Raw genomic sequence first — 24,630 nt, 5'->3', positions numbered from 1 at the left:
TAAACAGGCTTTCCAACGGTATAAGATTTATTGCCAAGAAGCATTGTTACAACAAAGAAATAATCTACCAAACACAAATTTCCTTACTTTTTGTGCTATGTTTAGTTATCAGTGCCAAGTGTCATACCATTTCTAATAAATTTCAACTACTTTTCAATCAATGATAAATTTGGAAAGTTATTGAATCCACCTGTCCTCATCAAACATTATGTTCTAGAAACACTGCAAAAGGTACACATTGACAAAGAAACTATAATAACTGCTGATAGAACTAAATACATATTTAATCCTATGTGAAGTCTTTAAAATAAAAATGTTAATTGGTCAGCTCTGACCTTTTTGCTTGCTAAAGATAGCAGAGGACTGTCCCAAGTGCTTTTTGCAGGTGGTACAAGTGGTGACCCATTGAAGATAATTAATTTTTAGTGAAAATTTAGTCAATGGGATGCATCAGGTGGGCTTTGTCCTGAATGTTCTCAAACACGAATGGTATTGAAGTTGCAGGTGGACACACCATGCTGCAGTAACTCAGCGGGTCAGGCAGCATCTCAGGAAAGAAGGAATGGGTGACATTTCAGGTCGAGACCCTTCTTCAGACTGAAGAAGGGCCTCGACCCGAAACGTCAATCAGTCTGAAGAAGGGTCTCGACCCAAAACGTCGCCCATTCCTTCTCTCCTGAGATGCTGCCTGACCCGCTGAGTTACTCCAACATTTTGTGTCTACCTTCGATTTAAACTAGCATCTGCAGTTTTTTCTACACGTATTGGAGTTGCATGTGTGAACACCTGGAAAGTTTTTCAAGCACATTCTGACTTGTTCCATATAGGTGATCAAAATACATGTGTAAGGAGGCAAGTTGCCTTCTGTGGGATGGCCAGTGTCTGTGTTGCTTTTGTGAAGTGAGGCTAGTATAGTCGTGTTTCTGCTCGGTTGAGACACGAGGCACGTTACAAATTGATAGCATGGAGGTGTTAGTTAAGTTGGCTTTAAAGTTGATAATTATCAGGACTGAATAAGGTGATTTTTGAAGGAAGTGAAAAATAACTGTGGATCACTATTGTAATCATCCAAGATACTTTGGGCATTGGGTGATGCTAGAGGATTGAAGGGTGGCAAATGTTGGTCCCTTCTTTCAGAAAGGGAATAGGGCAATCCTAATAACTTCAGGCTAGTCAATCAAACCTCATTGGTGGGAAAGCTGTGATTTGGGGCAAGATTAATGCCTCCCTGAAGAAAGTTGGATTAATTAAAGGAAGCTATTCAGATTTATTAAAGGCAAATTGTGTTTAACCAACTTAATAGCATAAAATAATAGAGTTGATGAGAGTAGTAGTGATGTCCATGAACTTCAAGTCTTTTGAGGTACTGCATTGGACTTCAATTAAGTTAAAGCATGTGACATAAAAAGGAAAGTAGTATTGAGTGAAGTTGGTTAGATTACGGACATTGGAGCATTGTGATGAATGTTTTTTGAAGGTAAATAGTTATTCCCTAGGATTAGTGATTGGACCATTGTCTTTATTACTTTATGTTAATGACCAAGTTTTGGAGGTGCAAGCCAGAATTTCTAAACTTGTAGATGACATAAAACCTGTCAGGATTGTGATCTGTGAAAAGAATAGTGATAAATTGCAGCAGGAATGTAAATTAGCTGATGAAATGAGAAACTGGTATTGCTCTAAAAGAGATGCCTAGGGACTGTTTCTTGCTCGTCCACTCGTATTCTCCTTCTCCTTCAGTGATTTGGTTCTCCTTTGCTGAATTCTGATTTTCCCAATCCTCAGTACTTTGGTTTTGACAATATAATACTCCTTTCCCTTTAATTTAGTATTACTTTACCTTGATTGCATGATTCTTCCAGTTGCCATTTATTTTTGTTTTGAGAAATAATACGTAGTTTTGTTTTTACTGTCAGATTTTAATGTTTCTCAATCCACCATTGGCAACTCTCCCATGTGCCTTTGTAGTTTGCTTTATTCAGATTCTAGTTTCCAACTAAATTATGTAAATTTTTTCTACAAATCTATGTAGAATCTATGATCACTATTCCCTTAAGGCTCCTTAACTAACAGATCATTTCGCTCCGTTACACATTACCAGATCTAAGGGTGCTAGACCAATGCAGGAGAGGTTTGGGGGAGTTTTAAGAAGGGTTGAGGAGGGATGGAGTGGGTGGGGGATGGGGGGGGAGGGGAGGAGGGGGAATAAGGGGAGTTGAGGGGGGATGGAGTGGGTGAGGGAGGAAGGAGGAGGGGAGGGAGGGAGTGGGGGGGGAGGGGAGGGTGCTCGGCCAATGCAGGAGAGGCTTTGGGTCCACGGCTTGCTCTGGCTGGCAGCACGGGGTGGAGGTGAGTGGCTCCCTCGCCCCTTCCCTGTCCCCTCTCGCCTGCACACGGCCCCGGGGAACACTCCCCACCTGGTAACGGGCTTCGTCAGTTGGAGAGGGTTGCCGGGCCTGCAGGATCGTCAGTTGGAGGAGGGTTGCCCCAAGAGAGGCCCGCAGGAGATACTTGGACCCAACGGGTCCACCTCAGTCTAATAATATCAGAAGTCCAGTACTTCTGTTGTTTAAAGCAATTATGCTATAATTACAATTGAGTGATACGCAGGTGTACAATTTTGTTTTAGTACATGGTATTATAGTTATTATAAATCTGTGGATCTCAATTATTCTAATAAAATTTTGTTTTGTGAATTAGCCCCCTCCACAGATCTATGATAAACAATTGGAGGAAAGGGAGCACACTATAGATGAATGGAAAGGTAAGTATTCTGTGTTGTACTTCGGCATTGTAGTCAATCATTCTCAAGCTCTGCTATATTGCACTAAAAATGTCATTTGTTTTACTAAAAGATTGTTAAAATTTTATTTAAACATCAAGCTGGGTCTGCATCATTAAAAAAATATTTCTTTGCCAGGAATAAAATTCCAGCATGATGGACAAAGAATTACAATGGATAATTTTCAATTTGAGGGGAATGACTAATTATTTGTTTAAAAGTAGTTGCAATGATACTTTAAAAAATAGCTGAAGTGCTGGTAGTTCCCCCAAGAGCTTTTAATTGTAATGTCCACAATCTGTTAGCATCTGTTGCAGAGTAAATGCAGTTTTGTTTAAGCTATAGAATTGAAACCACCAATGAAGCCTTGTTTTTACTGCACTATTTTCATGTGTGAGGCATTGCTTGTTTTATTTCTTCCATGTATGGATGTTTCTGCCTTGCAGACTACTTCGCTGTACTTTGTACATTTCAACTTTCATGACTTTCCCCAGCTGTTTAGTTCCCTCACAGTTTGAGGTAACTTTCCTCAGTTAAAGTACCAGATTGTTGTTCCCAAAAGAGCTGAGTTTCTAGACCAGAACTTTCAGTGCGCTATTTTGAAGTTGCTAGTTTGGTCCTGGATGTAACTCTTTCCAATCCTGGGGTGACATCTGTTTCTTTGGCTTCTCAAATTGAATGTTTCATTAAATGCACTTTTGTCTATTGGGACTGTTATTTTGTATTTTCTGTCATGATTTTAAATATATATTTCTGTTCTATTAATTCTTGCCTACCTTAATGAACCTTCATTCCTTTACTTTCCTAATTTCCTAAACCTGAGCTGGAATGGAACCAATGTCCTAGGGGGAGTGTTTGCTAGTGCTGTCGGGGAGGATTTAAACTAATGTGGCAGGGGGATGGGAGCAGGAGCAGAAAGACAGAGGGGTGTAAAATGAGGGTAGAAGCAACAGGTAGCAAGGTGAAAAGTAAAAGTGGCAGGCAGACAAATCCAGGGCAAAAATCAAAAAGGGCCACTTTTCAACATAATCGTATAAGGGGTAAGAGAGTTGTAAAAACGAGCCTGAAGGCTTTGTGTCTCAATGCAAGGAGTATACGTAATAAGGTGGATGAATTAAATGTGGAGATAGTTATTAATGATTATGATATAGTTGGGATTACGGAGACATGGCTCCAGGGTGACCAAGGCTGGGAGCTCAACATCCAGGGATATTCTATATTCAGGCGGGATAGACAGAAAGGAAAAGGAGGTGGTGTAGCGTTACTGGTTAGAGAGGAGATTAAAGCAGTGGAAAGGAAGGACATTAGCTTGGAGGAAGTGGAATCGATATGGGTAGAGCTACGAAACACTAAGGGGCAGAAAAAGCTAGTGGGAGTTGTGTACAGGCCACCTAATAGCAGTAGGGAGGTTGGGGATGGCATCAAGCAGGAAATTAGAAATGCATGCACTAAAGGTGCAGCAATTATAATGGGTGACTTCAATCTACATATAGATTGGGTGAACCAAACTGGCAGGGGTGCTGAGGAAGAGGATTTCTTGGAATGTTTGAGAGATGGTTTTCTAAACCAACATGTCGAGGAACCAACGAGAGAACAGGCCATTCTAGACTGGGTATTGAGTAATGAGGAAGGGTTAGTTAGCAGTCTTGTTGTGCGAGGCCCCTTGGGCAAGAGTGATCATAATATGGTAGAGTTCTTCATTAGGATGGAGAGTGACAAAGTCGATACAGAAACAAGTGTTCTGAACTTAAAGAAAGGTAACTTTGAGGGTATGAGGCGTGAATTGTCCAAGATAGACTGGCGATTGATGCTGAAAGGGTTGACGGTGGACATGCAATGGAAGGCATTTAAAGGTCGCATGGATGAACTACAACAAGTGTTCATCCCACTTTGGCAAAAGAACAAACCAGGAAAGGTAGTGCATCCGTGGCTAACAAGGGAAATCAAGGATAGTATTAAAACAAAAGATGAAGCATACAGATTAGCCAGAAAAAGTAGCATACCAGAGGACTGGGAGAAATTCAGAGTCCAGCAGAGGAGGACAAAGGGCTTAATTAGGAAAGGGAAAATAGATTATGAGGGAAAACTGGCAAGGAACATAAAAACAGACTGCAAAAGCTTTTATAGATATGTCAAGAGAAAAAGATTAGTTAAGGCAAATGTAGGTCCCTTGCAGTCGGAAACAGGTGAATTGATCATAGGGAACAAGGAGATGGCAGACCAATTGAACAAATACTTTGGTTCTGTCTTCACTAAGGAAGACATAAACCGTCTGCCGGAAATAGCGGGGGACCGGGGGTCTAATGAGATGGAGGAACTGAGGGAAATCCAGGTTAGCCGGGAAGTGGTGTTAGGTAAATTAAATGGATTAAAGTCCGATAAATCCCCCAGGCCAGATAGGCTGCATCCCAGAGTGCTTAAGGAAGTAGCCTCAGAAATAGTGATAATTTTTCAAAACTCTTTAGATTCTGGAGTAGTTCCTGAGGACTGGAGGGTAGCTAATGTAACCCCACTTTTTAAAAAGGGAGGGAGAGAGAAAACGGGGAATTATAGACCAGTTAGCCTAACATCGGTAGTGGGGAAAATGCTAGAGTCAGTTATTAAAGATGTGATAGCATCACATTTGGAAAGTGGTGAAATCGGACAAAGTCAGCATGGATTTACCAAAGGCAAATCATGTCTGACGAATCTTATAGAATTTTTCGAGGATGTAACTAGTAGAGTGGATAAGGGAGAACCAGTCGATGTGTTATATCTGGACTTTCAGAAGGCCTTCGACAAGGTCCCACATAGGAGATTGGTGTACAAACTTAAAGCACACGGTATTGAGGGTTCAGTGTTGAGGTGGATAGAAAATTGGTTGGCGGACAGGAAGCAAATAGTAGGAATAAACGGGTCCTTTTCGGAATGGCAGGCAGTGACTAGTGGGGTACCGCAAGGCTCAGTGCTGGGACCCCAGTTATTTACAGTGTATATTAATGATTTGGACGAGGGAATTGAATGCAACATCTCTAAGTTTGCGGATGACACGAAGCTGGGTGGCATTGTTAGCTGCAAGGAGGATGCTAGGAGGCTGCAGAGTGACTTGGATAGATTAGGCGAGTGGGCAAATGCATGGCAGATGCAATATAATGTGGATAAATGTGAGGTTATCCACTTTGTCGGCAAGAACAGGAAAGCAGAGTATTACCTGAATGGTGACCGATTGGGAGAAGGGGAGATGCAACGTGACCTGGGTGTCATGGTGCACCAGTCATTGAAAGCAAGCATGCAGGTGCAGCAGGCAGTGAAGAAAGCGAATGGTATGTTGGCATTCATAGCAAGAGGATTTGAGTTTAGGAGTAGGGAGGTTCTGCTGCAGTTGTACAGGGCCTTGGTGAGACCGCACCTGGAGTATTGTGTGCAGTTTTGGTCTCCTAACCTGAGGAAAGACGTTCTTGCCTTAGAGGGAGTACAGAGAAGGTTCACCAGATTAATCCCTGGGATGGCGGGACTTGCATATGAGGAAAGACTGGATAGACTGGGCTTGTACTCGCTGGAATTTAGAAGACTGAGGGGGGATCTTATAGAAACATATAAAATTCTTAAGGGGTTGGAGAGGCTAGATGCGGGAAGATTGTTCCCGATGTTGGGGGAGTCCAGAACCAGGGGTCACAGCTTAAGGATAAGGAAGAAGTCTTTTAGGACCGAGATGAGAAAACATTTCTTCACACAGAGAGTGGTGAGTCTGTGGAATTCTCTGCCACAGAAGGTAGTTGAGGCCAGTTCATTGGCTATATTTAAGAGGGAGTTAGATGTGGCCCTTTTTGCTAAAGGGATCAGGGGGTATGGAGAGAAGGCAGGTACAGGCTACTAAGCTGGATGATCAGCCATGATCATATTGAATGGCGGTGCAGGATCTATTCCTTGGCATTATCTGGAGAGACCTTGGAGGCATTGAAAATGTTATTATTAGCATGAATCCCCTTTCCTTCATTTCTATCCTTTTGCTTAGCAATCTCCTTTATGACTTATAATGGTGCCGTATATGATGCCAAGTCCATTGCATATCTACCTCCACATAACCCATATTCTTCCATCCATATGCCTATCCAAAAGTTTTAAATGCCACTAACGCATCAGCTACAACTACCATCCTTGGCAGTGTGTTCTAGGCACTCGCCACCCACTATGTTTAGGAAAAATACTTGCCCTGCATATCTCCTTTAAATTTTCTGGTATTCTGACTGTACACCCTATCTATGCCTCTCAAAATTTTATATACTTCTATCAGTTCTCCCGCAATCTCTAGTGTTCCAGAGAAATCATTCCAAGTCTGTCCAATCTCTCGCTGTAGCTAATACCCCCTAATCCCAGCATCATTCTGTAAACCACCTCTACACACTTTCCAAAGCCGCCACATCCTTCTGGTAATAAGATGACCAGAACCTTAATAACATTGGTTTTGACTCTCTTCTTGGAGGAAAAGACTGTCGCCCTTATTTTTTAACTTTGCCTCCTGTACCTGCATTGGACTACTCTGCATTCTAAAATGGAAGCAAGTAATTTAAGGCACAGCTTCGACACCCATTCAAATAAAACAAGGCAACTGAACTTAGCTGTTGTATCAGGCTTTTGCTTCATTTACTGCATTGCCAGTGTTCTACTTCTGCTTAACATATAAGATTTGTTTCAGAAATAAAGACATAAGCATAGTTTGGCATAGTTTGGAGTGGAGTGGTACTGAGACAAATTTGGAGATTTAACCTGAAATCATGTCTTTGAATATTTCATTAACCCATGCTACATAAAAAATGAAATTTATCTTATGTAGAGATTCAACTTTCCATTTTTCTTCTGAATTTGTAATCTAATGCAAACTTCAAATTACACTGTTTAGGCAAAATATTGGCTCCAACTTCAATTAATGTGAGAACTATGATTTGACTTACAGGAAATAATTTTTAGTCAATTTATGTGCCATCTGTTGCATCAGTTAACATTCCAATTAATATTAAAGTTTCATAATCACTTGGCATTTAAGGATTATCATTAATAACTATTATTGTTTCAGAATTGATCTATAAAGAAGTTGTGGACTGGGAGGAAAGGAATAAGAATGGTGTTATTAAAGAACAACCCTTACCTTCAGGTTGGTGGTTACTTTTGGTTTTTAGTTTTATTTAATCCCTTTGGTGAAGATGTTGGCAAGACCATATTTATTAGCCCTTATTGATTTGAGAAGGAGCTGCAAGTCACCGACACTTTGTCAATGTTGGCAAAATCTAGTTAACTGCAAGGCTTTGTTCTATATCACAATTTGTAGAGAAGAATCAGCAATTTTGTGTGATGTTGAACTTAGTTACGGTTAGAAATAAGGAACAAGAAAAGTACACAAAGTGCTAGAGTAACTCAGCGGGTCAGGCAGCAGCACTGGAGAACATGGATAGGTGCTGTTTTTGGTCGGGACCCTTCTTTAGACAGAAGGGTCCTGACCCAAAAGGTTACTTATCCATGTTCTCCAGGAATGCTGCCTGACCTCCTGAGTTACTCCAGCATTTCCTATCCATTTTCAAAATACGTGGAATGGGTACATTACTGGCTATTTTTGCAGAGGACAATGTGTTTTGTAAAAATAAAAAAAGACATTTATTGTTACTTCAACTTAGTTCTTAGTTCTAATTCCTATTTTGTGGGGTCATGATGTTCTTTCTCTCTTTCCCTCTGTAAATAAAATAATTTTGCTTTGCCAAACTTGGAACCTCCTGAGTACATGTCCTAATCTGTGGGACATGAGTGGTTTCAATATAGGGAGTCATTTAGAACCTTGTCTTTTTATAGTATTTTCTCTTTGTTTATTGGCTGCAACGCTCATTCTACTCGATATACTCATTTTTAATTTAGTGTTATGTGTCATCCATCTTTGATTTTTATAAGGAAATATGAAACCCCTGCAGATGTAGACTACTCGGCTCCTCGAACCAGCATGCTATGACATTAGATCAGGGGTGTCAAACTACCGGCCTGCGAAGGGGTCCAATCCAGCCCCGCGGGATGATTTTGGGGGAAAAAAAAGTACACTAAACGTGATGTAACCAAACCAAGAGTCGATATGGGCTTCCTAATTTTGTAGGAATGTATATCTTCATATTTGTTTCTGGGACCGGTTACATTTCACTCTCGCTTCTCTTGTTTGGAAGGTCCTACCCTTCTGGTGCCGAACGACGTCAGATGATTGGCATGAGAAAGAACCAATCGACGGCTGAGTTGCGGGCAAAGGCTTTGTGATGCAAAGTGGGTGGGGTGGCGCCTCGACCAATGAGCAAGGGGTGAGGAGGCGGATCCAGCTTTTTCCTGCAGCTTGCTGCAGAATAATTTTATTTTTATGAATGAAATAATAGCTGCAGAGCGAAGCGAATTAGCGGATGGTTTTGATGAAAAGCAAGACTGACCATTTCTCTCTGCAGTTTTTTCTACTGATATAACATTTTCATCCAATATTTATAGACCGGGTTTCTTATTATAAAAGCAATGCTTGCTAGGCAATCTTCTTCATAAGAAAATAAATTTATAAAGTGAAACACTTTGTAGTTATAGCAGAGACTGAGGCATATGAGAGCAGATTGAAAAAACGAAGGCAACGAAAGCTGTGGGAGCACGCGCGCATGTGTTCGCGTATGCACAACTGATCTGGCCCACATGAAGTCACATTTTACCCATTCCGGCCCATGACCCAAAATGAGTTTGGCACCCCTGCATTAGATCAAGACTAACCTGATCTTGGGCTCAACTCCAATTTCCTGGCAAGTTCTCATAATTCCTGACTCGTACCGAATCCAAAAATCATGGCCTTGGCCATGACTCTGCCTCCAGAGCCTTCTGGGGTAGAGAATTCCAAAGTGCCTCAACACTGATTTGAATACTAGCACAATTAACAGTCTGCTATCTTCTCAGGTTTTATTACTTCCTTTGTTTACTTAGAACAGATGCAGCAGTGAATAACAACAACAGTTCCTCTCAGTCTTCCTCCATCAATGACATATCATCCATGTCAACAGAGCAGACTTTGGCTTCCGATACCGACAGCAGCCTGGATGCTTCAACAGGACCACTTGATGGTTGCAGGTGATCAGCCTCCTGACTTCAAAAATGAGCATTATCAGAAAGCAACTACTTGGCTTGAGTTGCTTTTAAATTAATGAAACCACATTATGATATGTTGCATGTACCACAGACACAATGCCTGTGCTTTACTGTATGATTGCCTGGCTTTGACACTCGTAAAATTTGAAACGGAAATTTATAATGGAATATGTATTTGTGCAAACTGTTTCCCCCAGCCCCTGATTCAGGTGAGCAGGATGTGGAAAATCTGAAGAATGTGTCCATGAAATGCACCAAACATTTTGTCCTCAGTACTCACCCATTTTGTTTCGTTGAAGATTTTAACTACATTCCAAAAATTCTTAACATAATCATCTGACAGCACTTTTAAAATTTCTAGTAATTATTTTCTTAGCGTGTTCAGTATGCTATTGGTAAATGAATGAGATCTAAAGATGCAGTATTGTGGAGTTTAGATTGTCTCCATTTACACACTTATTATTAAAAGTTTAAAAGTCAATTATTTCTGAAATAATAATTGGTAATATCAAGCAAGATAAACTTTTTTATTTGTATGCAGTTGGCGTAAGCTTTTAAATTTTAATGATCTGGATTAGCATGATGGTCTAGTTTGAGACCTTGTAAAATGGATTTTCTGATTCGTAGAATGATCTACCTGTAATTTGTTATGCAAAACTAATTGTTGCTCAGCTGACCAAAAAGGACGGAACCCAGCCTCATATGCATTTTAAAGAAGGGAACAAAGACAAATGGGTTGTAAAGTTACTTGGTTGTTAGAGTTTGCATTGAGTTGGAATAAGGATTTCAGTGTTGTTGAGGGACAGTGCTAAAACCGTTTTGAGGATGTTGAAACAAAGGTTTGTAATGCAAGTTATTTTGGGCCAGCATTTTGGCATTTTTCAAACTTTGTTTAATTTGAACTAAGAAGCCAATATTAACACTTCATGTGCCTTGTAAAGATTTAAATGCTTGCAGAATAAGCCAAAGGTTATCCCCCAAAAACTTTTTGTTTAGAATACTGTCACAGTATATATCCCACTAGAATAAACCCAATAAATCCGGTGTAAATTGCAGTAAAATCCATTGCCTTAAGCTTGTGTGGCAATGACAAGCCAGTATGCCTCATGAAAAATACACTGGAGACAGGAATTTCATCTTGCTGTAAAACCGGATTCTTCAAACCAAAAACATTGAATTATTTATTATGGAATGTACAGGCAAAATTTCCTCTGATCCGCAGTAAAATTATACACTGCGTAATAAATTTATTGGAGCTTTGTACATATAATAGACAGAGGAAATCGTCCCTGACACTTGTTGGGTTTTCCTTTGAATCAGAAACAGCTGCTTACAGCATTCTGTTATTTAAGGTAAGGCCTGCCTTTATAAGTTACTTGAATAAAATTGTGATTTATGAGACTAACTGCAATCTATGGAAAGGTGAAATAGTTTGTTTCATTAGAGAGAGAGTTTGTCATGAAGACATTTTTGATTTTCAGCTATTATTACAAGCCGCTTTTGTCAGCTGGAAGGTAAAGGTTTAAAAAAAATGACAAGAATTTCAATGCACACATCAAATAGAATTAATCGTAATTCAAAGAATGGCTGACTCTTTATACTAGGAGGTGGAGACAGTATTTGAATAATTTAGTGTATTCTGCGCTTTGTGCAGTCAAGAGCCCATGACTCAGAAATGACTAGTTAGGCATTTGGGAAGGGGAGAATGAAACTTGCAAATGCACCCTTTGGAGCTGTGCTTTGTCGTTTGAATAGCCTAGGCCAGTGTGTTTAGGATATTTTGGGTTTAAGGGATGAGTTTCCTGCTTGATTAAAGGAGTTGGAATATCTTAGATCTATAAACTAATCTGGTACTGACCTCAGTACCTTTTGGCTTTTAATAAATAGTGCTATCATTGAATTAGTGAAGAAGTCACCCTTTGAATGTTGAAAATCCATTTCATCTCCCGCCCTACTAAATTCTTCTTAATATGGCAGGATGTCTGATATATAGGTAGACAGCATTTGATAGAATGAATGAGGTTAATGTATTTTCTTAATGGACATCAGGATAACAGAATATGGGTGGCCTGTACATTTGTGAGCATTATTCTATCCCATAAATTGTTACAGAATTCACAAACGGTTCCAGATTCAGGTGGCGCAACAGTAGAGTTGCTGCCTTGCAACGCCAGAGACCCGGGTTCAATCTTGACTACGGGTGCTATCTGTATGGAGTTTGTACGTTCTCCCCGTGATCTGCATGGGATTTTCTTAGGTGCTCCAGTTTCCTCCTACACTCCAAAGATGCACATGTTTGCAGGTTAATTGGCTTGGTATAAATGTAAATTGTACCCAGTGTGTATGATAGTGCTAGTATACGGAGGTATTACAAAATGCAGGAGTAACTCAGCAGGTCAGGCAGCATCTCTGGAGAGAAGGAATGGGTGACGTTTCGGGTCGAGACCCTTCTTCAGACTGATGTCAGGGGGGGCGGGTATACGGAGATCGCTGGTTGGCACAGACTCATTGAGCCGAAGGGCCTTTTTCAGCGCTGTATCTAAACTAAACTATAAAACAGATCCAGATTCCCCCCCCCCCCCACTCTTGCTGTGTCACTAAGGTATCAAAATCATGTGTTTAAAATTCAGTTTGCTATATTTTGCAATTAAAGCCTAGACTTGTAAAGTAATTCCCACAATACTACATGCTTATTTTAGATCTCTATCTAGGATAATTTTATATCAGCCATCAAAAATATCCTAGAAAAAGTTAAAGAAGATTAAGGAGCTTGTTTTGTTTCTTTCAGATTTCATCATGATATACAATTTTAGCACTTTTTCATAATATTAGTCGAGAGTTGGGAAATTTGGGTTTTATTGTGTACTAGACCAAGTGGGCCCAAACCTCTCCTGCATTGGTGCAGCACCCTCTCCTCCTCTCCCCCCTTCCCCATCCCATTCCCCATCCCCCCTTCCCCATCCCCCTTCCCTATCCCATTCCCCATCCCATTCCCCATCCCATTCCCCATCCCCCCTTCCCCCTTCCCCATCCCCCCTTCCCCATCCCCCCTTCCCCATCCCCCCTTCCCCCTTCCCCATCCCCCCCTTCCCCATCCCCCCTTCCCTATCCCCCCCCCCCCCCACTCCAACCTCCTCCTTCCCTCCCTCCCTAGGAGATAGATTTAAACTGTAAAATGTGAATAACTTAAAAATATAACACCAATTTCAATGAAACCTCTTCCATTAGCACCAAAGGGACGACAGTGGGTAAGGTGGGCCTAAAATTGTCGCGCTATTGTGTACCGTTTTGGCTGTAGTTCCGGAACAAACAAACAAACAAACGAGAGTTTTGGTATATAGATTCTAAAGACAAAAAATGATGGGAAATATTATGTAACTGTTGGGTACATAAGGGAGAGTTAAAAGATGCAAGTGCAACATTTAAGAAGCGATTAGACAGGTACATGGATGGAAGATAGACACAAAAATACTGGAGTAACGCAGTGGGTCAGGCAGCATCTCTGGAGAAAAGGAATAAGTGACGTTTCAGGTCGAGACCCTTGATCGGACCTGAAATGTCACCTATTCCTTTTCTCTAGAGATGCTGCCTGACCCGCTTAGTTGCTCCAGCATTTTGTGTCTATCTTCAGTGTAAACCGGCATCTGCAGTTCTTTCTTACACAGGTACATGGATTGGACAGGTTTGGAGGGATACAGGCCAAAATCAGGCAAGTGGGACTAGTGTAGATGGGACATGTTGGTCGGTGTGAGCAAACTGGGCTGAAGGGCCTGTTTCCACACTGTATGACTCTATGCAAGCGCTTGGATTGAATTAAAGATCTAAATTAGCTGCAAGACATTAATGTCTGAGCAAAATGTAGCTCATAAATTGTAAAATAAAATAAAATTGTTTGAATTAAAGGTGGAGCAGTAGATTCATGTTACCTGTAACTCCAAACCATAGTAGTTTTTAGTTATCTCACAAATCAGCTTGCAAATTAATTCCACGATGGTTACAATCAATGTTTAAGACTTTGCTTCCTTGTAAAACAGAATGAACTTGAACTGCGGCTTATTTAATATTTAATTTACTAAAATTTATGCAATTATTCCTGTAAAAATATTTTAATTTTTAATCTTAATCTGTGCATAACTTTAATATTTCTTAGCATTACCAATAGCAACAAAATCATATCCAGAAATGGTTGTTGTAATAAAGTCTCATTCCTACTATGCATATGTCTGCAAATTTGCTGACATTAATTTAAGCCAGGTTCACTTTGGTTTTGATCACTTTAGGAAAAAGTTTACCCTCCCTTTGATAAATTTCTTTTCATGGAGAGAATTTTAACTTTTCAATGATGCACAAATACGTTTGAAGGTGAGAGATTTAAGAAGGACCTTGGGCAACTTTTTCATTCGGAAAGTAGTCGGTATCTGGAACGAGCTGCCAGAGGAAGCTATAGAAGTGAACACAATTATGAATTTTAAAACATTTGGACAGATATATGGATAGGAAGGGTGTAGAGGCCTCTGGGCCAAGTGTGGGCAAATGGGACTAGCCCATTATGCCAACTTGGTCAGCATGATCAAGCTTGGCTGAAGGACTTATTTCCATGCTGTATAGCTCCATGACCACTCGTGTTTTGTGATCTAGTTTTAGTTCCAAAGTGATATTGAAACAAAAAAATGAGAACAAATTCTCAGTAAGTTGTATTGAAATAGTGCCTTGTTTTATCAAAAAGGTTGAAATTGTTTCATTAATTTATTTTTTGAGTGGAGATAGTTAAACAAATGATTATTTTGCCATAACCAGCAATGTTTACCTCTGTTCAGTTGACACCAGATTAAACCTGGCATAAGTGATCTATCAGCTGAAATTTACTACAACATTTGCAGAATGAAATGACAAATTTAAGATGTTGTGGGAAATGTAACATTTGCTGTAAAGTATCGATGTTGCTTTGTCACAAGATCTGACGTGATGCATGCTCATTTGTTAATTTGCTAGTCTTCTGTAGAAGCTTGCTGTAAAATGCTGAATTCTTCTATTGCAAATTTCAATTTCTAGCTTTTGCTGCAAAACCGTGCATCATATTTTTCTTTTGTTTCCATTTGAAATATATTTAATTTAGTGAAACTCAACTGCTCACCTGGAATAATTATGGGGCTTTACAATTTGGTGTCATTTTTAAAACATTCGATCTTTGAGAAGTAATGTGGCTTTGAGGCATTGCTATGATAAATTCGAGTAATTGCATCTTTCAGCATGTTTAATATGTTCATTGTGTGCCTAAGCCTCACGCTAGATTGCACAAACTGCACATTAAGGCAGTTTGCACAGAAACTTGATTTGAAAATGTCCTTAAATTGTTTAGAATGATTGTATTAAGAGTGGGGAAAAAAGATAGGTGTAAGGCTTTTAACTGTTTGTAGCCACTGTAGGTGAATATGTATATATTTGGTGTCTGTGTGCATCAGGGCTTGACGTTAAATCAGAGTTAAATTACATAAGTATCAATGTTTTGTCAATTTCAGGCGCAGTGCTACATGATACTGTGTACCAATTGAATTGTGAATTCCGTGGTACTACCATGCTTATTTTTGTGTGACAGTTATCAAATAATACCAACGTCAAGGCCTGATATTTGCAAAGTGTTTTTCTGTTAATGCTCTGAGTCATTTCCATTGAGTAAGCATAATGTTGATAGAAAGGGCTGCTGTTAAGTACTGGTATCCTGCAGCTGTTAATGTTACAAGTGCTTTTAAAGTACTTACTTGAAAATGTACTTGCAACCTAACCAGCTATGCTCCATCATCTGCCTGTTACAGGTGTTTGTGCAATAAGAGATCTTGTATATAAAGATTGTTGCCAATTGACATTCATGCTGGATTTTTTATTTTGATTTCAAGTTTGACATTAGATGGTGCTTTTTTTGTACTGACAACAGTCCTGCTTTTTGGGTTTTTTTTAAAAAGAAAATATTTTATAGATTACTTTGTTTTTAAAGGAACTATTATGATCGGCTAACGTCAACTGCTCCAGGATATAGAACGAATTAAGATAAATCTGAAGGTTTTTCCAAAAGCAATTTTACCTAAGAGCCTCACTACGGAGGATACACATGTGAATGCAAATAAAACTGTGGTCTTCAAAAACATAAAGGCTATGAATTTTGATATTTTCTCTTAAGCCATATCCAGCAAGTCGACTTGCAAAAATGTAATATGCATTGTAGAAACCAAAAACTGCAGATGCCAGTTAATACGCAAAAGGACACAAATTACTGGAGTAACACAACAGGTCAGACAGCATCACTGGAGAACTTGGATAGGTGATGTTTCCAGTCGAGACCCATCTTCAGACTTGACATGTGCATTTACATTTACATATCTGCATTTAAATTTACATTACATTAATATTTTTGCATTACATTTAAATATGCATTTACATCTCAATAGTCATTGTATTATATTCATTACATTCACACAAGTGTCTCGTAAGTATTTCTGAATTAAATTCAATTATTTCAGCATCAATCTACATTATTTCTGGATATTGAAATGTAAGAAATCCAATTTTCATATAAAGATTATAAAGTCATGCTGTTGGTCCTCATATTACAACTTTGTAATCTGAATCGCATGACATGGGTGGGTAGAGAGAAAAGACAAGCCTCTATCGAATATACATTTATATCAAGAACATAGAAACATAGAAAATATGTGCAGGAGGAGGCCGTTCGGCCCTTCGAGCCAGCACCGCCATTCATTGTGATCAACATAAACTACAGCACAGGAACAGGCCCATCGGCCCACAATATTTGTGCCGTACTGATGCCAAGACAAACAAATCTTATCTGCCTGCACTTAATCCATACCCCTCTGTTCCCTGTTAATCCTTTACCATACACTACCATATCTGCCTCTACCACCATGCCTGGCAGTGTGCTTCAGGTACCCATCAGCCTGTGTTTTTAAAAAAAACTTTCCACACACTTCCATTTAACCTTATCTGAAATAAATGGAGAGCAGCCTCGCACAAAGGATGCTGGGGTGGTGTTTAAGTTTGTCATCCAACATCAGGCCATCACTCGAGTTCCTCAGGACAATGACTCAAACCCAAATGAAAAATTGCTGATTTACGTGACCTATCGTAAGTAGTGGGGATCATGGCTGATGGTTGCACAATATTCCATTTTGTTTATAATCCTCAGAAAATGAAACAATCCATGCCTTCATGCAGCAAATCCAGACTTCACAGAGAAATAGGTAAGCAATTATGGCACAGAAGAACTGAGAAATTATTGTCTCTAGCAATGCCTGATCACTTCTTGAAATCCAAAGGCATAACTATCACTGTCGTAGTATCAGGAGTATCAACATCATGGGATAACAATTGAGAGAAATCACACACACTCAATTCAACCAGCCACATGTACAGATTGGAAGTTAGGTATTATACATTGCATGATTCACCTGAGACCCCAAAGGGTCAGGGTACTCGTCAGGAGTGTAATGAAATGCTTTCCATTTGCCTGAATGTGTGCCACTTCTCAATGATAAAGAAGCTCAATACCATCTGGGATAATGCAGCCTGCTTGATGGACATCTCTCCACCAGTCTGACTGTTCACTTCCTTCCAGTACTGACACTGCAGCTGTATCTACTAAAGCACTGCAGTTACTGTCAAGGGTTATTCCAACAACATCTAAAACTGGAACTTCTACCACAAAGAAGGATAAGGTTTGTAGGAATAAGGCAGCACCTGTTCCAAGTCCCTCTTCAAGTTGCATAAGTTCCTTGCCTGAATACCCCCCTCCTTTTCCTAGCACTCCTAGTTTTACTGATACTCTTGACCTTCCTCTGTTATTCCTCAGCATCCCTCTTCCAAAACTGTACCTTTTACTCCTTTCTGCTGTGCCCACAAGAATCACCATCCTGATTCCACCATCCTAACATAAAATATTGCTTCTCTTTTATATTGTCAATAGTCAATTGCCCATTTTATCAATGTGTTCTTACCTTAAATCCTATCTGCCTGTTTATCTAACACAAAGTCAGCATAATGCCTCCATTTTGCAATGTGACCCCTTGCCCCTGAATGAAGTGTGGACAATCCACAAAAATATTGATCTCAGGTCAACATGGGCAACCGATACAAATCTGAAATGTCTGGTATTTATAGTTTGTGAGAAATGTAATATGAATAAATTTGAATTATAAATGGCAACAGATGTGTCATCAATGAGTTTACAACTTAAGGGCAAGTGGAATCATTAGCTGATCATTGAGTAATTTTCAATTCTTTTTGCAGCTCTTCTGATAATGAAGTAGACTATGCCTCAGCAACACAGATTCACTTACAGGAATCTAATGACAAATAGCAGCTGTGCCACAGAAGTGTCAGGCAAGTGGTACAAGTGAGGTACCGGACGACAGGAGGATGACTCATGCTTTTATTTAAGAAGGGCTGCAAGGAAAACCAAGGGCACTATAGGCCAGTGAACCAAACATCAGTGGAGGGGATTCTGAGAGACAGAATCTATTTGTATTTGGAAAGACAAGGATTGTTTCAGGATAATCAATATGGCTTTCTGCGGGTTGCACCAATCTGATTGAGATTTTTTGAGGAGATAACCAAGAAGGTTGACAAGATAGACATTATTTACATTGACTAAGCCAAGGTTTTTGTCAAGGTTGGGTCGGAAGGTTAGATTAAGGGATCTAGGAGCTAGCTAATTGGATTGGTGGAAAGAGGGTAGTAGTGGATTGTTGTTTTTCAGATTGGAGGCCTGTGACCAGTGGTTTGGTGCTGCGTCCACTGTCATATTAATGATTTGGATGAGAATGTAGTGGCATGAATAATACGTTTGTAGATGGCACCAAAATTGGTGATTGTAGGCAGTAAAGAAGGTTGTCTAAAGTTGTCACAGGATCGAGATCAACTGGGGAAGCGAGCCAAGGAATGGCAGATTTAACTGATAACTGTGAGGGGATGTATTTGGGGAATTTGAACAAGGGCAGGACATACATAATGAATGACAGTGCCTGGGACAGTGTTACAGAACAGAAAAACCTGGGGTTGTAATTATATAGTTTCCTGAAGATGGTGATACAGGCAGAAAAGTTGAAGAAGGCGTATGACCACGACTCAGTCCGTGTTGGCCAACGATTATCCGTACACTAGTCCCAATTTTTCATCGGACACACTAGGGGCAATTTACAGAAGCCAATTAACGTACAAAACTGCATGTCTTTGGAATGTGGGAGGAAACCAGAGCACCTGGAGAAAATCCACATGGTCACAGGTAGAATGTACAAACTCCATACAGACAGCACCTCTCGTCACGATCGAACCTGGGTCTTTGATGCTAAAATGTAGTAACCGCCACTGTGCTATCCTTAGTCTCCCAATAGTCTCCCATTCTAAACTCACACAGCCTCTTTCTCTTGTGCCACCTTTTAAAATACTCATTAGTTCACTGCACTGTACCTTGAACTATTCCGCTTATTTAATGACTAATCTCAGGCTCTATTGCTGTCCAGTATCGTGCATAAATGAAAGCATTGATTGCCTTTTACTGTTCCCACTGATAACAAAATTGAGTAATACACCATTTACATTGTCATCATCAAAGTTGTGTATGTGTATAATGTATAATGATTAAGCAGCACTTTTTTCCTCATGAATTTTCACCTCCCTAAACCAATGTTTCATTCATTGTGCTGAGGCTGATCTGCCTGTTTAGGCAGTAATCTATTATTTTAAGTAAAATAATACAAAAAAAAGGTCGATTCAGCAATGTTACACCAATTATTAACATTTATTAATTTTCATGTATCTGGACACTGGTGTTCAGTCTATATATCATGCTCGATGAATCTTTTTCATTCCCTGTATTTCTTTGTGGCAAATTTTTCAGCTTGATTATATTTAGAGGGATATGGGCCAAATGCAGGTAGGTGGGACTAGTGTAGATGGGACATGTTGGTCGGCGTGGGCAATTTGAGCTGAAGAGCCCATTTCCACGCTGTATGACACACTGACAAAGCTAGCATTAATTCAGCATGGGTTTTCTCCAGGTGCTCCGGTTTCCTCACACATTCCAAAGTTGTGTAGGTTTTCAGGATAACTGGCTTCTATAAATTGTCCCTAATATGTAGGATAGAATGCGTGATCGCTGGTCGACGTGGCCTCTGTGGGCTTAAGACCCGTTTTCCACGCTGTGTCGCTAAACTATCTACAGTGCATTCAGAAAGTATTCAGACCCCTTCACTTTTTCCACATTTTGCTACATTACAGCCTTATTTTTAAATGGATTAAATTCTTTTTTTTATCATCAACCTACACACAATACCCCATAATAAAAAAGCGAAAACAGGTGTTTAGAAATGTTTGCAAAGTAATTAAAAAGAAATAATTGAAATATCACATTTACATAAGTATTCAGACCCTTTACTCAGTAATTTGTTGAGGCACCTTTGGCAGCGATTACAGCCTCAAGTCTTCTTGCATATGATGCTACAAGCTTGGCACACCTGTATTTGGGTAATTTCTCCCATTCTTCTCTGCAGATCCTCTCAAGCTCTGTCAGATTGGATGGGGAACGACGATGCACAGCTATTTTCAGGTCCCTCCCGAGATGTTCGATCGGGTTCAAGTCCGGGCTCCAGCTGGGCCACTCAAGGACATTCACAGACTTGTCACAAAGCCACTCCTGCGTTGTCTTCACTGTGTACTTAGGGTCATTGTCCTAAATGGAAGAAGTTTCCTAAATGGAAGATGAACGCTCTGGAGCAGGTTTTCATCGAGTATCTCTCTGTACATTGCACTGTTCATCTTTCCCTCGATCCTGACTAGACTCCCAGTTCCTGCCACTGAAAAACATCCCCACAGCATAATGCTGCCACCACCATGCTTCATCGTAGGTATGGTATTGGCCAGGTGATGAGCAGTGCCGCTTGGCATTCAGGCTAAAGAGTTCAATCTTGGTTTCATCAGAGCAGAGAATCTTGTTTCTCATGGTCTGAGCGTCCTTTAGGTGACTTTTGGCAAACTCCAAGCGGGCTGTCATGTGCCTTTTACTGAGGAATGGCTTCCGTCTGGCCACTCTACCATAAAGGCCTGATTAGTGGAGTGCTGCACATATTGTTGTCCTTCTGGAAGGTTCTCCCATCTTCACAGAGGAACTCTGGAGCTCTGTCAGAGTGGCCATCAGGTTCGTGGTCACCTCCCTGACCAAGGCCCTTCTCCCCCGATTGCTTAGTTTGGCTGGGCGGCCAGCTCTATGAAGAGTCCTGGTGGTTCTAAACTTCTTCCATTTGCAGAAATAGTTTTATACCCTTCCCCAGATCTGTGTCTCGACACAATCCTGCCTCGGAGGTCTATGGACAATTCCTTCGTCTTCATGGGCTTGGTTTTTGCTCTGACATGCACTGTCAATTGTGGGACCTTATATAGAAAGGTGTGTGCCTTTCCAAATTATGTCCAATCAATTTAGTTTACCACTGGTGGACTCAAATCAAGTTGTAGAAACATCTCAAGGAGAATCAATGGAAACAGGATGAAGATAAGCTCAATTTTGAGTGTCATGGCAGCAGGTCTGAATACGTATGTAAATGTGATATTTCAGTTATTTCTTTTTAATTACTTGGCAAACATTTCTAAACACCTGTTTTCGCTTTTTTATTGTGAGGTATTGTGCGTAGATTGTTGGTTTAAAAAAAAAAAGTTAATCCATTTTAAAATAAGGCTGTAACCTAGCAAAATGTGGAAAAAATGAAGGAGTCTGAATACTTTCTGAATGCACTGTAAACTAAAATAATTGTCATCATTAAACTGCAGAGGCAGTTCTGGAATCTTCAGGAATTATTCTGTGATGAAGATCATGTCCAGCGTGCCTTTGCATGGAGAGAAGCCACACCGATGCAAAGCACTTAGTCATACTGGAGAGGCCGTTTGGAATCGTGCACTAGTGTGTCTGGATCACATACTGGCCAGACCAAGTAAGGACGCAAGATCTCTGAACCAAATGGAGTTGGTTAGTGGAGAGGTTGGTGCCGACTTACGGACGAGGACGGACCACGTGGAAGTGAGGACTCCGCTGCCGAGGGAAGGAACAAAGGAGAACCCGGCGTGGGGGGACCGCCGTGAGGGACGGGGAAGAACAATGGAGGACCCGGCGTGGGGGGACCGCCGTGAGGAGGGGGCAGTGGGGAGAGAACAAAGGGGGACCTGGTGCAGGGGTACTTTGTAACTTTGTAAGCGACCTTTATGGGCGACTATTTGCATACCTTGGGTATGCAAGCAAAAAATTTCACTGTGACATGTCACATGTGACAATAAAGCATATATTCGTCCATTCATTAAATAATATGGTAGGAAGAAACTGCAGATGCTGGTTTACACCGAAGATAGACACAAAATGCTGGAGTATCAGCGGGACAGGCAGCATCTCTGGAGAGAAGGAATGGGAGACATTTCGGGTCTGAAGAAGGGCCTCGACCCGAAACATCACTCATGCGTTCTCCCAGAGATGTTGCCTGTCCTGCTGATACTCCAGAATTCTGTGATTATCTTTGGATTTAAATAATAATCAGGTACAGTGATTTCAGGATGAACATTACTTCTGTAAACTCCAGGTTTATTTAATTACCAGACTTTAAGTTACCAACAGTTAGGTTCTGATATGAGCTCAGTTCATGGATTCTAATAATGAATGTGACTGTACACCTTCTGCACAAATGAAAAAGAGCATATTAAGAAGCAGCAATTTCCCGTCCATGATCAATAAATTCGACCCTGTAATGAACTGCTACCATTGCATAGTTGCACACTAAATAGAACTAAGGATAAATTTGCAACATGTCTTTCACCAGCCCAATCAGAAATTAAATTTTCCAGAGGATAAATATAGAAATAGATTCTACTTGAAAATGCTTTGAGTTATTGCATTAAATTACTTACGATTTCAAAAACCTATACTTTCTGATGTAGTCCGTTGAACTGGATGTCCACAAGTCAGCCAATTGTAAATGTTCAGGACTTGCTCTGAATGAAGGTTGACAACCTGCCCATTTTAAATGAAGATTTGAAAGTCATCATAATACCCAATATTTTGTAGGAAATCATTTCCTGTTTGAGAATTGACATTGAGAAATATTGATCTTTCTCCTAAGTAAGAACATTAAATCACACATTAAATCAACTGGCAAAACAGCATGGCCATTAGTCAGGTCACAGGCTACCCACGATCAAGGTCATTGTAATTTAATTAATGTATCTACCTGAATGTTCTGGCTGTTATCCAAGAAGTGGCTCTGTTCAGGTCTTTGTTCATTCCCAGAAACAGATGTTGGATTCCCGATGATCTGTAGTGCACATTTTCTGCACAATTTGTTACCCAGGGATCATTTCACTGCAACCTTATTTTGGACTTTAACAATTAAAGTATGCTGTTTTCCACCCTTCATGGAGTGCAAACCAAATGAACTGTCTATAGGGGAAAATCATAGGTTATTAATTAATAGCTTGTCTTGTCGCAGATAAGCTAAAAATCTACAGCAGAAGATCGCAATATATTCCTCTGTACAACATATCAAAAAAATAATATATTTAAATTTTTTTCTCCAAAAAATGGGTCATGAATGAAGAGCACTTAAACAATCCTAACTCTGATGTTATGCAGATATAGGGGTTGGGTACTGAACTCCCAGAGTAATGAAGTAACCATTTCCTCTTTGGGTCCAGAGGAGGAATTCTGCTGAAAATGTATGATATGATACCAAATTATATTAACACTTTTTCTATTGATTTCAGTGACAGCTCTCTGAAGTGGTGATTTGATGGATAGTTCCAAAGAGCTAAGTTTAGTGATATAGCATGGAAACAGGCTCTTCAGTCCACTGAGTCCGTGACGATCAGTGATCACCCATACACTAGGTCTATCCTACACACAAGGGACAATTTACAGAAGCCAATTAACCAACAAACCTGCACATCTTTGGAATGTGGGAAGAAACCAGAGCTCCTGGAGAAAACTCATGCAGTCACAGGGAAGACACGCAAACTCCGCGCAGACAGCACCCGTAGTCAGGATCGAGCCTGGGTCGCTGGCGTAAGGGAGCCGCTCCACCGCTGCGCCACCGTGCCACCCAACGTAGCACCTTTTATTGCACAAATCTGAAAATCTCTCCCCAAGAATGCTGGATCACATGAAATCTCCAAGATCAAGTTCAACATTTTTGACCAACCCATCCAGTCTTACTTGAGAGTTCATGTGCCTGGATCAATAGTCTAGAAGTCTGTCAAGCCAAGTCCAGTTGAGTTTATTGTTGTATGCCTGAGTACAGTGAGGTACAGGTATAGGGGAAAATCTTACACGCAGCAACATCACAGGCTCATTGGCTCAGACAACAGAAGAAACATAAACTATACATAAATTACACAAATTCTACAAGATTGAAAAAAAAATACTATGCTAGAAATAAAGACATCAGTGCAAAAATGCATAACTAGAAAATTCCCTGTTATCCAATTGTCATAAGATTATTTTGTGCTTGTACCCAAGTATGATATTTACATTATGATGTTGGTGTGTGCTCAGGTATCATAGAAACATAGAAAATAGGTGCAGGAGGAGGTCATTCAGCCCTTCGAGCCAGCACCGCCATTCATTGCGATCATGGCTGATCATCCACAATCAGTAACCTGTGCCTGCCTTCTCCCCATATCCCTTGGTT

General features: G+C 40.3%; 1 protein-coding gene across 6 annotated transcripts in view; it reads left to right on the top strand.

Moving 5' to 3' along the window:
* The window catches only part of LOC144600077 (mitogen-activated protein kinase 9), a 49,531-nt gene extending 25,562 nt beyond the window's left edge, over positions 1 to 23,969 (top strand). For 4 of the 6 annotated variants that reach the window (XM_078411458.1, XM_078411461.1, XM_078411459.1 and 1 more), the window contains 4 exons: positions 2,701 to 2,764; positions 7,836 to 7,913; positions 9,748 to 9,886; positions 15,897 to 16,278. In XM_078411458.1, coding sequence (XP_078267584.1) covers positions 2,701 to 2,764; positions 7,836 to 7,913; positions 9,748 to 9,886; positions 15,897 to 15,948 — 333 coding nt within the window. In that variant the 3' untranslated portion in view covers positions 15,949 to 16,278. Of the gene's footprint in view, positions 1 to 2,700; positions 2,765 to 7,835; positions 7,914 to 9,742; positions 9,899 to 15,896; positions 16,279 to 23,707 lie in introns of those variants that run through there. The other 2 variants (XM_078411462.1, XM_078411463.1) reach the window with 2 other exon arrangements.
* The last annotated feature ends 661 nt before the right edge of the window (positions 23,970 to 24,630 follow it).

This window comes from Rhinoraja longicauda, chromosome 14 (assembly GCF_053455715.1).
Source record: "Rhinoraja longicauda isolate Sanriku21f chromosome 14, sRhiLon1.1, whole genome shotgun sequence".
NCBI classification, from domain to species: Eukaryota; Metazoa; Chordata; class Chondrichthyes; order Rajiformes; family Arhynchobatidae; genus Rhinoraja; species Rhinoraja longicauda.
This window is presented reverse-complemented; position numbering and strand designations above follow the sequence as displayed.